Source organism: Hylobates moloch, unplaced genomic scaffold (genome assembly GCF_009828535.3).
Source record: "Hylobates moloch isolate HMO894 unplaced genomic scaffold, HMol_V3 SCAFFOLD_18, whole genome shotgun sequence".
In the NCBI taxonomy this organism is placed as follows: Eukaryota; Metazoa; Chordata; class Mammalia; order Primates; family Hylobatidae; genus Hylobates; species Hylobates moloch.
The window spans coordinates 48,849,886-48,865,171 of record NW_026652293.1 but is presented as its reverse complement, the minus strand read 5'-3'; the positions used below and the strand labels follow the sequence as shown (position 1 = coordinate 48,865,171).

At 36.6% G+C, this 15,286-nt stretch overlaps 1 protein-coding gene across 1 annotated transcript in view; it reads right to left on the bottom strand.

Annotated features, from left to right (window-relative positions):
• KCNK2 (potassium two pore domain channel subfamily K member 2) overlaps positions 1-15,286 on the bottom strand; it is a 153,654-nt gene that overhangs the window by 57,766 nt on the left and 80,602 nt on the right. Inside the window, exons 4-5 of the mRNA XM_032137074.2 lie at positions 7,337-7,497; positions 4,510-4,696 (exon numbers count right to left, since the gene is read on the bottom strand). Of these exons, the coding sequence (XP_031992965.1) occupies positions 4,510-4,696; positions 7,337-7,497 (348 nt within the window). The remainder of the gene's footprint in view (positions 1-4,509; positions 4,697-7,336; positions 7,498-15,286) is intronic.

The following is a 15,286-nucleotide window of genomic DNA, read 5'->3' as shown; positions in this document are numbered from 1 at the left end:
GGTACATATATACCATGGAATACTATGAAGCCATAAAAAGGAATGGGATGATGTCCTTTACAGGGACATGGTTGGAGCTGGAAGCCATTATCCTCAGCAAATTAACACAAGAACAGAAAACCAAACACCGCATATTCTCACTTACAAGTAGGAGCTGATCGATGAGAACACATGGACACATTGGGGGAACAACACACACTGGGGTCTGTCAGGGGTGCAGGGGTGGGAAAGCAACAGGAAGAATAGCTAATAGATGATCTAGGTGATGGGTTGATCTGTGCAGCAAATTACCATGGCACACATTTACCTATGTAACAAACATTTACATCCTGCACATGTACCCCTGAACTTAAAATAAAAGTTGAAGAAAAAAAAGTGGGCAAAGGGCATGAACAGACACTTATCAAAAGAAGACATACAAGTTGCTAACAAACATATAAAAGATGCCCCACATCACTAATCGTCAGAGAAATGCAAATCAAAACCACAATGAGATATCATCTCATAGCAGTCAGAAAGGCTATTATTAAAAAGTCAAAAAATAATAATGCTGGTAAGGCTCTGGAGAAAAGGGAATGCTTACACACTGATGGTGGGAATGAAAATTAGTTCAGCCTCTGTGGAAATCAGTTTGGAGATTTCTCAAAGAACTAAAACAGAACGACCATTCAGCACAGCAATCCCATTACTGGCTACATATGCAAAGGAAAAGAAATCTTTCTAACAAAAAGTCACATACACACATATGTTTATCACAGCACTATTCACAATAGCCAAGGCATGGAATCAATCCGAGTGTCCATCAGTGGTGGATTAGGTAAAGAAAATGTGGTATATACATACCATGGAATACTTTGCAGTCATAAAGGAGAATAAAACCATGTCCTTTGCAGCAACATGGATGCAGCTGGAGACCATTATCCTAGGTGAATTAATGCAAGAACAGAAAACCAAATACCCTATGTTCTCACTTATAAGTGGGAGCTAAACAATGTGTACTCATGGACATAAAGATGGCAACAACAGACACTGGGGACCACTAGAGTGGGAAGGGAGGGAAGGGGGCAAGGGTTGAAAAACTAACTATTGGGGACTAAGCTCGGTACCTGGGTGATGGGATCAATCTTACCCCAAACCTCAACATCACACAATATACCCAGGTAACAAACTTGCACATGTACCACCATATCTAAAATAAAAGTTGAAATTATTTAAGAAAAAAAAATCAAAATATGTGCTAAATAAAACAAAAAAAATCAGAGGCAGATATTTGGTATCAAAAATTAGAATGGAAATGTAAAACTCTGAACAACCAGTGATTATATTCCCTTCATTAAATAAAAATAAATATTTAACTCCACCTTTCTGTATACCTCCAGTGTCACAGAGTCACTATTTGTCTTTGCCACTGTTATGGGTTGAATTGTGTCCTCCAAGATATGTTGAAGTCTTAATCTCCAGTACCTCAGAATGTAACTTGATTATCTCAGTAGATGCAGAAAAGGCCTTTGACAAAATTAAACAGCCCTTCATGCTAAAAATTCTCAATAAATTAGGTATTGATGGGACGTATCTCGAAATAATAACAGCTATTTATGACAAACCCACAGTCAATATCATACTGAATGGGCAAAAACTGAAAGCATTTCCTTTGAAAACTGGCACAAGACAAGGATGCCCTCTCTCACCACTCCTACTCAACATAGTGTTGGAAGTTCTGGCCAGGGAAATCAGGCAGGAGAAAGAAATAAAGGGTATTCAATTAGGAAAAGAGGAAGTCAAGTTGTCCCTGTTTGCAGATGACATGATTACATATCTAGAAAACCCCATTGTCAGCCCAAAATCTCCTTAAGCTGATAAGCACCTTCAGCAAAGTCTCAGGATACAAAATCAATGTGCAAAAATCACAAGCATTCTTATATACCAATAACAAACAGAGAGCCAAATCATGAGTGAACTCCCATTCACAATTGCTTCAAAGAGAATAAAATACCTAGGAATCCAACTTACAAGGGATGTGAAGGACCTCTTCAAGGAGAATGACAAACCACTGCTCAACAAAATAAAAGAGGATGCAAACAAATGGAAGAACATTCCATGCTCATGGATAGGAAGAATCAATGTCATGAAAATGGCCATACTGCCTAAGGTAATTTATAGATTCAGTGCCATCCCCATGAAGCTACCAATGACTTTCTTCACAGAATTGGAAAAAACTACTTTAAAGTTCATATGGAACCAAAAAAGAGCCCGCATTGCCAAGTCAATCCTAAGCCAAAAGAACAAAGCTGGAGGCATCATGCTACCTGACTTCAAACTATACTACAAGGCTACAGTAACCAAAACAGCATGGTACTGGTACCAAAACAGAGATAGAGACCAATGGAACAGAACAGAGCCCTCAGAAATAATACCACACATCTACAACTATCTGATCTTTGACAAACCTGACAAAAACAAGCAACGGGGAAAGGATTCCCTATTTAACAAATGGTGCTGGGAAAACTGGCTAGCCATCTGTAGAAAGCTGAAACTGGATCCCTTCCTTACACCTTATACAAAAATTAATTCAAGATGGATTAAAGACTTACATGTTAGACCTAAAACCATAAAAACCCTAGAAGAAAACCTAGGCAATACCATTGAGGACATAGGCATGGGTAAGGACTTCATGTCTAAAACACCAAACGCAATGGAACAAAAGCCAAAATTGACAAATGCGATCTAATTAAACTAAAGAGCTTCTGCATAGCAAAAGAAACTACCATCAGAGTGAACAGGCAACCTACAGAATGGGAGAAAATTTTTGCAATCTACTCATCTGACAAAGGGCTAATATCCAGAATCTACAATGAACTCCAGCAAATTTACAAGAAAAAAACAAACAACCCCATCAAAAAGTGGCCAAAGGATATGAACAGACACTTCTCAAAAGAAGACATTTATGCAGCCAAAAGACACATGAAATGCAAATCAAAACCACAACGAGATACCATCTCACACCAGTTAGAATGGCCATCATTCAAAAGTCAGGAAACAACAGGTGCTGGAGAGGATGTGGAGAAATAGGAACACTTGTACACTGTTGGTGGGACTGTAAACTAGTTCAACCATTGTGGAAATCAGTGTGGCGATTCCTCAGGGATCTAGAACTAGACATACCGTTTGACCCAGCCATCCCATTACTGGGTATATACCCAAAGGATTATAAATCATGCTGCTATAAAGACACATGCACACATATGTTTATTGTGGCACTATTCACAATAGCAAAGACTTGGAACCAACCCAAATGTCCAACAATGATAGACTGGATTAAGAAAATGTGGCACATATATACCATGGAATACTAGGCAGCCATAAAAGAGGATGAGTTCATGTCCTTTGTAGGGACATGGATGAAGCTGGAAACCATCATTCTCAGCAAACTATCGCAAGGACAAAAAACAAAACACTGCCTGTTCTCACTCATAGGTAGGAATTGAACAATGAGAAAACTTGTTTTGTTACAAACACAGGAAGGGGAACATCACACACCAGGGCCTGTTGTGGGGTGGGGGACGGGGGAGGGATAGCATTAGGAGATATATCTAATGTAAACGATGAGTTAATGGGTGCAGCACACCAACATGGCACATGTATACATATGTAACAAACCTGCACGTTGTGCACATGTACCCTAGAACTTAAAGTATAATAAAAATATATATATTAAAAAAAATAATAGTAATAAGATTCTTAGGCCAGGTGTAGTGGCTTGTGCCTGTAATCCCAGCACTTTCAGAGGCCGAGGCACCTAAGTTCAGGAGTTCAAGACCAGCCTGATCAACATGGTGAAACCCCGTCTCTCCTAAAAATACATCAATTAGCTGGGCCTGGTGGCACACGCCTGTAATCCCAGCTACTCAGGAGGCTGAGACAGGAGAATCACTCGAACCCAGAAGGCAGAGGTTGCAGTGAGCCAAGATCGTGCCAGTGCACTCCAGCCTGGGTGACAGAGCAAGACTCTATCTCAAAACTAACTAACTAACTAAATAAATAATAATAAAAGGCTCTTGTAAATGTAATTAGTTAAGATGTGGTTATGCTATACTTGGGTAGGATGGGCCTATAATATAATTTGACTGGTATGCTTATAAGCAGAAGGGAATTTGGCTGCAGAGACAGAGAGGCACAAGAAGTAAAACATGTGTTGAAGGAGGTAGAGATGGGAGTGATAAAGCTGCAAGCCAAGAATCGCCAAGGACTGATGACCTCTACCAGAAATTAGGAAGAGGCTAAGAAAAATTCTACCGAGTCTGAGAGAGATCATGGCCCTGCTGGTACCTTGATTTCCAACTTCTGTGAGAAAATGAATTTGCATTGTTTAAAGCCACCCACTTTATGGTACTTGGGTATGGCAGCCCTAGAAAACTCATACAGCCATTGTGTTTTGTTACAAACCTAAGTGAAAAATCTATCTGATAAACCCCTGTTAGAAGAGTAACATGGGTGCCAGGAAAAGCTTACCTGCAACGTAGTCACCAAATCCAATAGTTGTTAGAGTGATAACCACAAAATAAATGGCGTCCAGGGCACTCCAGCCTTCTATGTGTTTGAATATGATCGCAGGCAGAGCCACAAAGAGTACACAGCCAAATAGTATAAATATGATTGTTGAGATGATGCGAATCTTGGTCTGACTAACATTCCACTTCTAGGGATGAGACAGAAAGGTGTGTGTGTGTATATATATATATGTATATACATGGGGAGAGAGAGAGAGAGAGAGACAAAGAGAGAGAGAGAGAAATTACTTGCATACCCACAAAGTTAACCTATACACTATTATGAGCAAATTAGCAAGTAAGCATGTTATTTTATTTTCTTTTATGCTTAGTTTTTAATTGTCTTTACTTATGAAAATTAGGTATCATCAACAAATCAATCAATGCTAATAATGATGCTATTTTATCCTCACATAGCTTTACAACAGGTAAAATTCTTTTGAAAGGGTAAATTACATTTGCCCTGAGAATGTAATTTTAGATTTGCATCATTATTTGTTTACCTAGAGTACTTTTGAAATATTTCTATTCTATAGTCATACATACAACTGATTTCAGGCCAAATACAATCCAGAACCGTATGAAAATGGAGACACTGAAACAAGAATTAAGTATTTACAATTGTTTGTTGATAAACATTAATTTCATAAAGTTTTTTTTCTGTCACTTCTATCACTTTTTCCTATCATTAATTTAATTGATTACAGCATAATACTAACAGCTTAATCTCCACAGTTTGATTCCAACATGAACCAGGTGAATTCTCTGTTCTATGGTACTAAATTGCATAACTAACAAAGCTATAAGATCAGCAGGTAAGGATAAGTCTTCAATACCCCTAGGCCATAGCTGTCATCAGAATACCCATTTTTTAAAACTCCTCCTCCAGTAAAAAAAATCTCTATAGTGTAATATATTAAATGAAGTTGGTATACATATAACAGTTTATATCCAGCTTTCTCTTTGAGGCTAGTTACCATATATTTTAAATCTGACTGGATCTGTCCTATTTACTGTAAAAAATATAGGTCACAAACTACACCATATGAAAATCACTGAATGTTAGAGCTTGAGAATTTTTAAAGACCTATGAAATCACAGAATGGAAAGGGTACATAGACATTCCTCTAGTCAACCATCCTCATCTTACATGTGAGAGTTAAATGAGTTCATGTTTATAAAGATTATAGAATAGTGCTTGGTACCAAACGCTGAACCATGATCACTGGAATGTCATCACCATAAGGGCATGGAACTTTTTTTTTATGCACTGGTGTATATGCAACATAAAAAATATTACCCAGCATCTAGGAGGCACTCAAAAATTTGTTGAATGAATGAATGAAGAATTCAACATTACCATGTTTATGCTGTCAATCTGCCCTCTTGATTAATATAAACAATTCTTTTAAATAAAAGTATAATACAAAAAAAGAATAAAACTCCAATTTTGGAATAACTGTGTTATTCTATTTCAACACAATGTTGAACAAAATGCTTGAGATCTAACTTTGATCTTAAATCTGAAACATGACTAGTGCTAAAACTGGAACTGTAATCCAAATTGAGAAAACAATACTCAATATTTTATTTCATCAGTAGAGTTAAATGTAAATATTTTGTTGAACTTTGTGTGAAAGTATAAAACACTACTAAACAATGAACAAAATTTATTTGCAACAGTGGTGCTAGAAGTAACAAATCCTTTATAATCCCACCCTTTAATAGGAACAGTTACTTTTTCCATAATTTTCTTCCAATAACTCAAGCTTATAATCATAGTATTCTTATTTTTCACTTACAATTCTAACAAAAGTATTCTCATTTTTTGTTGACTGTAATACAACTTGAAGATCTCCATGTATACTACACCTTTGGTTCTACTAAATTACGTTGTGTAGATACATTCCTATCAATGGCATTACTGAATTAAGTTATATGATCTCCTTTATTATGTTTGCTATTTAGACTACATCTTTCCCAAACGGGCTTTATAAGGGTATCAAAACAAATTTTAAAATAATAAAGTACAGTCAGTCATTTACTACTTATGTTAAAGTTCAATTTATAATGCCACCTACCCTCAGAGTGTTGCCTCCGTAGTACCATTATTCAAGCTATACAAATAAGAAAATGTAGGTTTGATGGGATAATAACTAGTTTAAGAGAATATAGCTAGGAGACACTACATATGAAATTTAAATCTGGCTGGGCATGGTGGCTCAAGCCTGTAATCCCAGCACTTTGGAGCCCAAGACAGGCAGATCATTTGAGGTCGGGAGTTCAAGACCACCCTGGCCAACATGGTGAAACTCCATCTCTACTAAAAAATACAAAATTAGCCAGGCATGGTGGCGGGTGCCTATAATTCCAGCTACTCAGGAGGCTGAGGCATGAGAATTGCTTGAACCTGGCAGGTGGAGGTTGCAGTGAGCCAAGATTGCACCATTGCACTGCAGCCTGGGTGACACAGCGAGACTCTGTCTCAAAAAAAAAAAAGGAAAAAAAGAAAGAAAAAGAAAAGAAGTAAAAGATTTGAATCTAAGACATTTGAATTTCTACTTTTTTCTGTTTATACTTTTAAGTTTTTCTCATGCATTAATTTATTCATTCAGATTAAGTATAAACATAATTAAAATACAGTGAGTTACATGCCAATAGAGATGCATATAAATTGTTATGGAAGCCCTAGTAATTGAATGTCTAATTGTATCTGAGGTGACAGAAAGATATAATTTTTTAAAAAATCAAATAATAAATATATGTAGTTAAATATCTATAATACTCACAATAAATGTATCTTCCACTTTGGCAATTCCTTTTCCAAATATGGTGCCTAGTTGATCTCCAACTCCAGCCAAGAGAAAACCAAAGAGGGGAATTCCCAGTAAGGCATAGATGATACAGAATATTTTGCCGCCTTCTGTGCGTGGTGAGATGTTTCCAAATCCTTTAAAAAAATTACATTGTTAATAAATGAATAATAGTTGTTTAAAACATATGAACTCAAGATTGATTCAGAAACTCCAAAAAATTGCAAGATATCAATAATTGATTTTGACTAGTTAAGAATCCATTTGTATTACATATTATTTTGATATGTTCTGTTATTCTTATGAGCAAATATTTCAAAAATATACAAAGTATAGTTAATATTCCAATTAAACTGTGAGATGATGAAAACTGAGGTGACAACACATGCAATAATATTTTCATTATCATTATTATTTTTTCAAAATAATATTTTCATCAAACTTATTTCTTTTTTCTTTCTTTTTTTACTTTAAGTTCTGGGATACAATTGCAGAATGTGTAGGTTTGTTACCTAGGTATACGTGTGCTGTGATGGTTTGCTGCTCCTCTCAACCCATCATCTAGGTTTTAAGCCCTGCATACATTACCTATTTGTCCTAATGCTCTCCCTCCCCTTTCCACCACCCCTACTGGTCCCGGTATGTGTTGTTCCCCTCCCTGTGTCCATGTGTTCTCACTGTTCAACTCCCACTTATGAGCGAGAAGATGTGGTGTTTGGTTTTATGTTCCTGTGTTAGTTTGCTGAGGAAGATGGCTTCCAGCTTCATCCACGTCCCTGCAAAGGACATGATCTCATTCCTTTTTATGGCTGCATAGTATTCCATGGTGTATATGTACCACATTTTCCTTATCCAGTCTATCATTGATGAGGATTTAGGTTGGTTCCATGACTTTGATGTTGTAAATAGTGCTGCAATAAACATATGTGTGCAAGTGTCTTTATAGTAGAGTGATTTATAATCCTTTGAGTATATACCCAGTAATGGGACTGCTGGTCAAACGGTATTTCTGGTTCTACATCCTTGAGGAATCACCACACTGTCTTCCACAATGGTTGAACTAATTTACATTTCCACCAACAGTATGAAAGCGTTCCTATTTCTCCACAGCCCCTATTGTTTCTTTACTTTTTAATCATCACCATTCTGACTAGCATGAGTTGGTATCTCATTGTGTTTTTGATTTGTATTTCTCTAATGATCGGTGATGTTGAGCTTTTTTTCATGTGTTTTTTGGCCGCATACATGTCTTCTTTTGAGAAGTGTCTGTTCATATCTTTTGCCCAGTTTTTGATGCTTTTTTTTCTTGTAAATGTGTTTAAGTTCCTTGTAGATTCTGGATATTAGACTTCTCAGATGGGTAGACTGCAAAAATTTTCTTCCATTCTGTAGGTTGCCTGTTCACTCTGATGATAGTTTCTTTTGCTGTGAAGAAGCTCTTTGGCTTAATTATACCCCATAAACGTTGGCTTTGGTTGCAACTGCTTTTGGCACATTAAACTTACTCTGTCTCTCTATTGCTGATAATCTTGTTGACTATAAAGCTTTCGTTATCGTTCAGAACACACTGAGAAGACTATATTGCTTTTATTCGAGAGCATTCAGATATGCTTAAGTTATTTAAAGATTAAAGTTTAGTAGCAACTTTAAAATATTTTTATTCAATATTTACCAAAAAGCAATATCTAAAAACTTAAAATTATTAAACTTCTTTAAAGTTTTAAAGATCTTGAAGTCTTTCCAGTTTCGTGCAAGGATATCTACTTGTTACCATTCAAGTAGCTCAACTTCATTTACTTTTAATAGCAGAAGCACTGTCTACACATATATGCTTGGGTTAAAAAATATACTTCTAGAAGTACACAGAGTATTTCTTTTGATCAGCAAACCTCTTACTGTCCTTCATATTAAATTAATTTGGAACTTCAATTTTAGTTATCTCTTACTCAAAAATGTGAGCAGATATTTTGGGATTTTTTTTGTTGTTGTTGTTACTTTCCAGTTTAATGACTATTGTAGTCAAAGATTATGGGCTGTGTGATTTTTACTTGTTGGAATCCACTGAGATTTTCCTTGTGGATTTATTATAGTCAATTTTTATATTTATTTCATTGTTATTTGAAAAGAATATGAATGTTCTATTTGTTTGATACAAAAAGAACATGGAGTGAGGGTGAGCTAATGTTTAGTCACTTTAACCCATATGTTTTTCCTTACAATATTTCCATCTTTCTCTTCCTCCTACTCAAACAGTTAGTCAATTCTGTGTTCATTGCTAGTCAACTCATCTACTGAGGGATTTGTTTTTAATGTATCTAATGTTCAAGAACTGTGACTATTTTTTCCATTAGCCTGTTCTCATGCCATGAAAATAATAATTATGTTAATTTCTTTTTCAGTGTTCAACCATGTAGTAATTCAATTCCTTGAGAGAAATCCTACACTTTCTTTACTTAGGACAATTTCTATGAGTAGTTGAGAACTCCTGGTCATATCCTCATACTTATAAGCAAAATACAATACTAGATTGGTTAGTATTTTAGTAGAAATTTATTTTCTAGCCTCGGTGAGAATCATGATTTTTCTGGTGGTATATGGAAGATTCTGGTTCAAGGAGCTCTGGCTGAAGTAGTGCTGGTGAAAGAGGGGAGACTGGAGTCTGGACTTCCATGTAGGAGTGCATTGTACAGGATTTCTGGGGACGGGTTCTCCCAATTCTCAAAGCAGCCACCAATGTACAGCTGCCTTACTGTTTCTCAGGCCTGCTGCCTGCTCTGGGAATATCTGTAACACAGCTCTGTTTGGAAAACACAGCTTGATTCTGCAGGCAAAGACTGGAGGCAACTACCAAAAAGTGAGGATTAGCGGTTCCACAGAACTTGAACTAATTTATAGGCTGACTGCCCTTGGACCCACTTCTGCTTTTAATTTTGGTGACTTTATGAAGTTCTCTTGGAAATTTTCATTTTTTGAATCCTCTGTTTTGCTTCTATGGGGGATATGGGCTCCTCAACTCAAAAAGTGTTCATGGTCCCTCTGCATCTATATGACTCATAACATCCCCAAATCCACTCCTGTTGTGTCGGTCACAATACTTTCCCTGCCCTCGAGCACATTATGGAAATTTTTAATAATTATTTTTCTATGTCTCTTTCATCTCAATGCAACTTTTTGGTGATGTGAGGTAATTGCATGTTTACATAAACAAGGAATTCAATCTCTGAATTTACCGAAGTCTTTTAAGATGTTAGATATCGATTATCTAACAAAAATTCCACAGGTTTACAATAAGGTCATCACACATCATTTTGTTTAAAACCATTTTACGTTACAGCCCAAAATTAACTGATTGAAAAATATCAGTCAAGACAAAACCTAGCAAGAGTTTAGCAGTATATTATAGCCATTCCTGGAACCATCATTCCTTAGTTATATGACCTTGGGCAAATTATTTCCTCATCTGTTAACAGGGCATATTGTTATTACATACTTCACTGAGTTTTAAGTACTAAAATTAACTGATTGAAAGATATCAGTCAAGACAAAACCTAGTAACAGTTTAGCAGTATATTATAGCCATTCCCGGAACCATCATTCCTTAGTTATGTGACCTTGGGCAAATTATTTCCTCATCTGTTAAAAGGGCATATTGTTACTACATACTTAATTGAGTTTTAAGTACCAAATAAAGTACTATGTGAAAAGTGCTTACTCTACTATACTACATGTGCTCAATATATGTTAGGTATGATAATAGTTCTTATAATCTCTATTAATAATATTTGTAGAAGCAGCCTTGTAGTATATAGTTTGAAGTCAGGTAGCATGATGCCTCCAGCTTTGTTCTTTTGGCTTAGGATTGACTTGGCAAACCAGAACAGCATGGTACTGGTACCAAAACAGAGATAGAGACCAATGGAACAGAACAGAGCCCTCAGAAATAATGCTACATATCTACAACTCTCTGATCTTTGACAAACCTGACAAAAACAAGCAATGGAGAAAGGATTCCCTATTTAATAAATGGTGCTGGGAAAACAGGCTAGCCATATGCAGAAAGCTGAAACTGGATCCCTTCCTTACACCTTATACAAAAATTAATTCAAGATGGATTAAAGACTTACAGGTTAGACCTAAAACCATAAAAACCCTAGAAGAAAACCTAGGCAATACCATTCAGGACATAGGCATGGGCAAGGACTTCATGTCTAAAACACCAAAAGCAATGGCAACAAAAACCAAAATTGACAAATGGGATCTAATTAAACTAAGGAGCTTCTGCACAGCAAAAGAAACTACCGTCAGTGAACAGGCAACAGAACAGGAGAAAATTTTTGCAACCTACTCATCTGACAAAGGGCTAATATCCAGAATCTACAATGAACTCAAACAAATTTACAAGAAAAAAACAGACAACCCCATCAACAAGTGGGCAAAGGATATGAACAGACACTTCTCAAAAGAAGACATTTATGCAGCCAAAAAAACATGAAAAAATGCTCATCATCACTGGCCATCAGAGAAATGCAAATCAAAACCACAATGAGATGTCATCTCACACCAGTTAGAATGGCCATCATTCAAAAGTCAGGAAACAACAGGTGCTGGAGAGGATGTGGAGAAATAGGAACACTTGTACACTGTTGGTGGGACTGTAAACTAGTTCAACCATTGTGGAAGTCAGTGTAGCGATTCCTCAGGGATCTAGAACTAGACATACCGTTTGACCCAGCCATCCCATTACTGGGTATATGCCCAAAGGATTATAAATCATGCTGCTATAAAGACACATGCACACGTATGTTTATTGTGGCACTATTCACAATAGCAAAGACTTGGAACCAACCCAAATGTCCAACAATGACAGACTGGATTAAGAAAATGTGGCACATATACACCATGGAATAATATGCAGCCATAAAAGAGGATGAGTTCATGTCCTTTGTAGGGACATGGATGAAGCTGGAAACCATCATTCTCAGCAAACTATTGCAAGGACAAAAAACCAAACACCGCATGTTCTCACTCACAGGTGGGAATTGAACAATGAGAACACATGGACACAGGAAGGGAACATCACACACCAGGGACTGTTGTGGGGTTGGGGAGAGGGGGGAGGGATAGCATTAGGAGATATACCTAATGCTAAATGAGGAGTTAATGGGTGCAGCACACCAACATAGCACATGTATACATATGTAACAAACCTGCACATTGTGCACATGTACCCTAAAACTTAAAGTATAATAATAATAAATAATAATAATAAATAACAATAATAATAAAATAAAAATAAAAAGCATTAAAAATATATCTATATATATATTTGTAGAAGCAAAGGTTAGAGGATCAATGTATTTAGCCTCATCAGTATGCAAACTATTTAATAGCCAGGTTAATGCAGTCATGATTACACATTGTTCTTCCACTATGTTCTGAATGTTTTGTCAAACTACAGATGCCATTTTTTATAAGGGACAATGGCAAAATAGCATGCTGTATGCTAAGGCAACTTTTCACATATAAAAGTTGAAGGAATTGGAGGTGTTTGTGCTGAAGAAAAGAAAGCTGAGAGTAGAAAGATGCAGGCTAGCTGATTCCAACTATGTGAATGATTAAAACATGGAAAAGGAAACAGACCTATTCTGATGCTTCAAGGCAAAGAACAAAAGCAGCTGGTGCAAGATATGGAAAGCGAATTCATGCTAAAGTAACTGCAGCCAAAATAGAGTAAATGACTGTAAGAGTCAGACAGAAGCCAGATAATGACTTGCAGTGTTTATTAGTTTGGACTGATGGTCTTCTGGGATTCCTTATAATACAAAGTTGTTATGAATCAGTGGGCAAATGTACATGCATAATAAGAGTAAGGTTCTTTAATATCTGCTTTTGCCATGGATTACAATTACTCATTCATACATTCAAAATTTTTTATTAAGCATCTACTATTTGCCAGGCACTCTGCTAAGCACTAGGGCTGCAGCTATGAAGTAGACAGACCTGATCTCTCAAGTTGAAAATCCAGTGATGACACCTGCAAGAGACTGATACAAACGTGTGATAACTGTGTGCCACAGAAAGTACAGAATGTTCCTGATGCACAGGATGTAAGAGAATGAGACATGCTGCACACGATAAGTGACCCTGAAGCTGTGATCTGAATCTGAGTAGAAGTTACTCAGGTAGTGTAAATAATGAAATTAAGGCAGAAATAAATAAGTTCTTTGAAACCAATCAGAACAAAGACACAATGTACCAGAATCTCTGGGACACAGCTAAAGCAGTGTATAGAGGGAAATTTATAGCACTAAATGCCCACAGGAGAAAGTGGGAAAGATCTAAAATCGGCACCCTAACATCACAATTAAAACAACTAGAGAAGCAAAAGCACACAAATTCAAAAGCTAGCAGAAGACAAGAAATAACTAAGATCAGAGCAGAACTGAGGGAGATAGAGACACGAGAAACTCTTCAAAAAATCAATGAATCTAGGAGGTGGTTGTTTGAAAAGATTAACAAAATAGACTGCTAGCTAGACTAATAAAAAAGAGAGAGAAGAATCAAATAGCCACAATAAAAATGATAAAGGGGATATCACCACTGATCCCACAGAAATACAAACTACCATCAGAGAATACTATAAATACCTCTACGCAAATACACTAGAAGATCTAGAAGAAACACATAAATTCCTGGACACAGACACCGTCCCAAGATTAAACCAGGAAAAAATCGAACCCCTGAATAGACCAATAACAAGTTCTGAAATTGAGGCAGTAATTAATAGCCTACCAACCGAAAAAAGCCCAGGACCAGACAGATTCACAGCCAAATTCTACCAGAGGTACAAACAGGAGCTGGTATCATTCCTTCTGAAACTATTCCAAACAATAGAAAAAGAGGGACTCCTCCCTAACTCATTTTATGAGGCCAGCATCATCCTGATACAAAACCTGTCAGAGACACAACAATGACAAAAAAAATTCAGGCCAATATCCCTGATGAACATCGATGCAATAATCCTCAATAAAATACTGACAAATTGAATCCAGCAGCACATCAAAACTCTTATCCACCACGATCAAGTCGGCTTCATCCCTGGGATGCAAGACTGGTTCAATATATGCAAATCAATAAACATAATGCATCACATAAACAGAAACAATGACAAAAACTACATGATTATTTCAATAGATGCAGAAAAGGCCTTCAATAAAATTCAACTCCCCTTCATGCTAAAAATTCTTAATAAACAGGGTACTGATGTAACGTATCTCAAAATAATAAGAGCTATTTATGACAAACCCACGGCCAATATCACACTGAATGGGCAAAAGCTGGAATCACACCCTTTGAAAACCGGCACAAAACAAGGATGCCCTCTCTCACCACTCCTATTCAACACAGTGTTGGAAGTTCTGGCCAGGGCAATCAGGCAAGAGAAAGAAATAAAGAGTATTCAAAAAGGAAAAGAGGAAGTCAAATTGTCTCTGTTTGCAGATCACGTGATTGTATGTTTAGAAAACTCCATCGTCTCAGCCCAAAATCTCCTTAAGTTGATAAGCAACTTCGGCAAAGTCTCAGGATATAAAATCAATGTGCAAAAATCACAAACATTCCTATACACCAATAATAGACAAACAGAGAGCCAAATCGTGAGTGAACTCCCATTCACAGTTGCTACACAGAGACTAAAATATCTAGGAATACAACTTACAATGGATGTGAAAGACCTCTTCAAGGAGAACTACAAACCACTGCTCAAGGAAATAAAAGAGGACACAAACAAATGGAAAAACATTCCATGCTCATGGATAGGAAGAATCAATATTGTGAAAATGGCCATACTGCCCGAGTAATTTATAGATTCAATGCTATCCCCATCAAGCTACCATTGACTTTCTTCACAGAATTAGAAAAAATTAC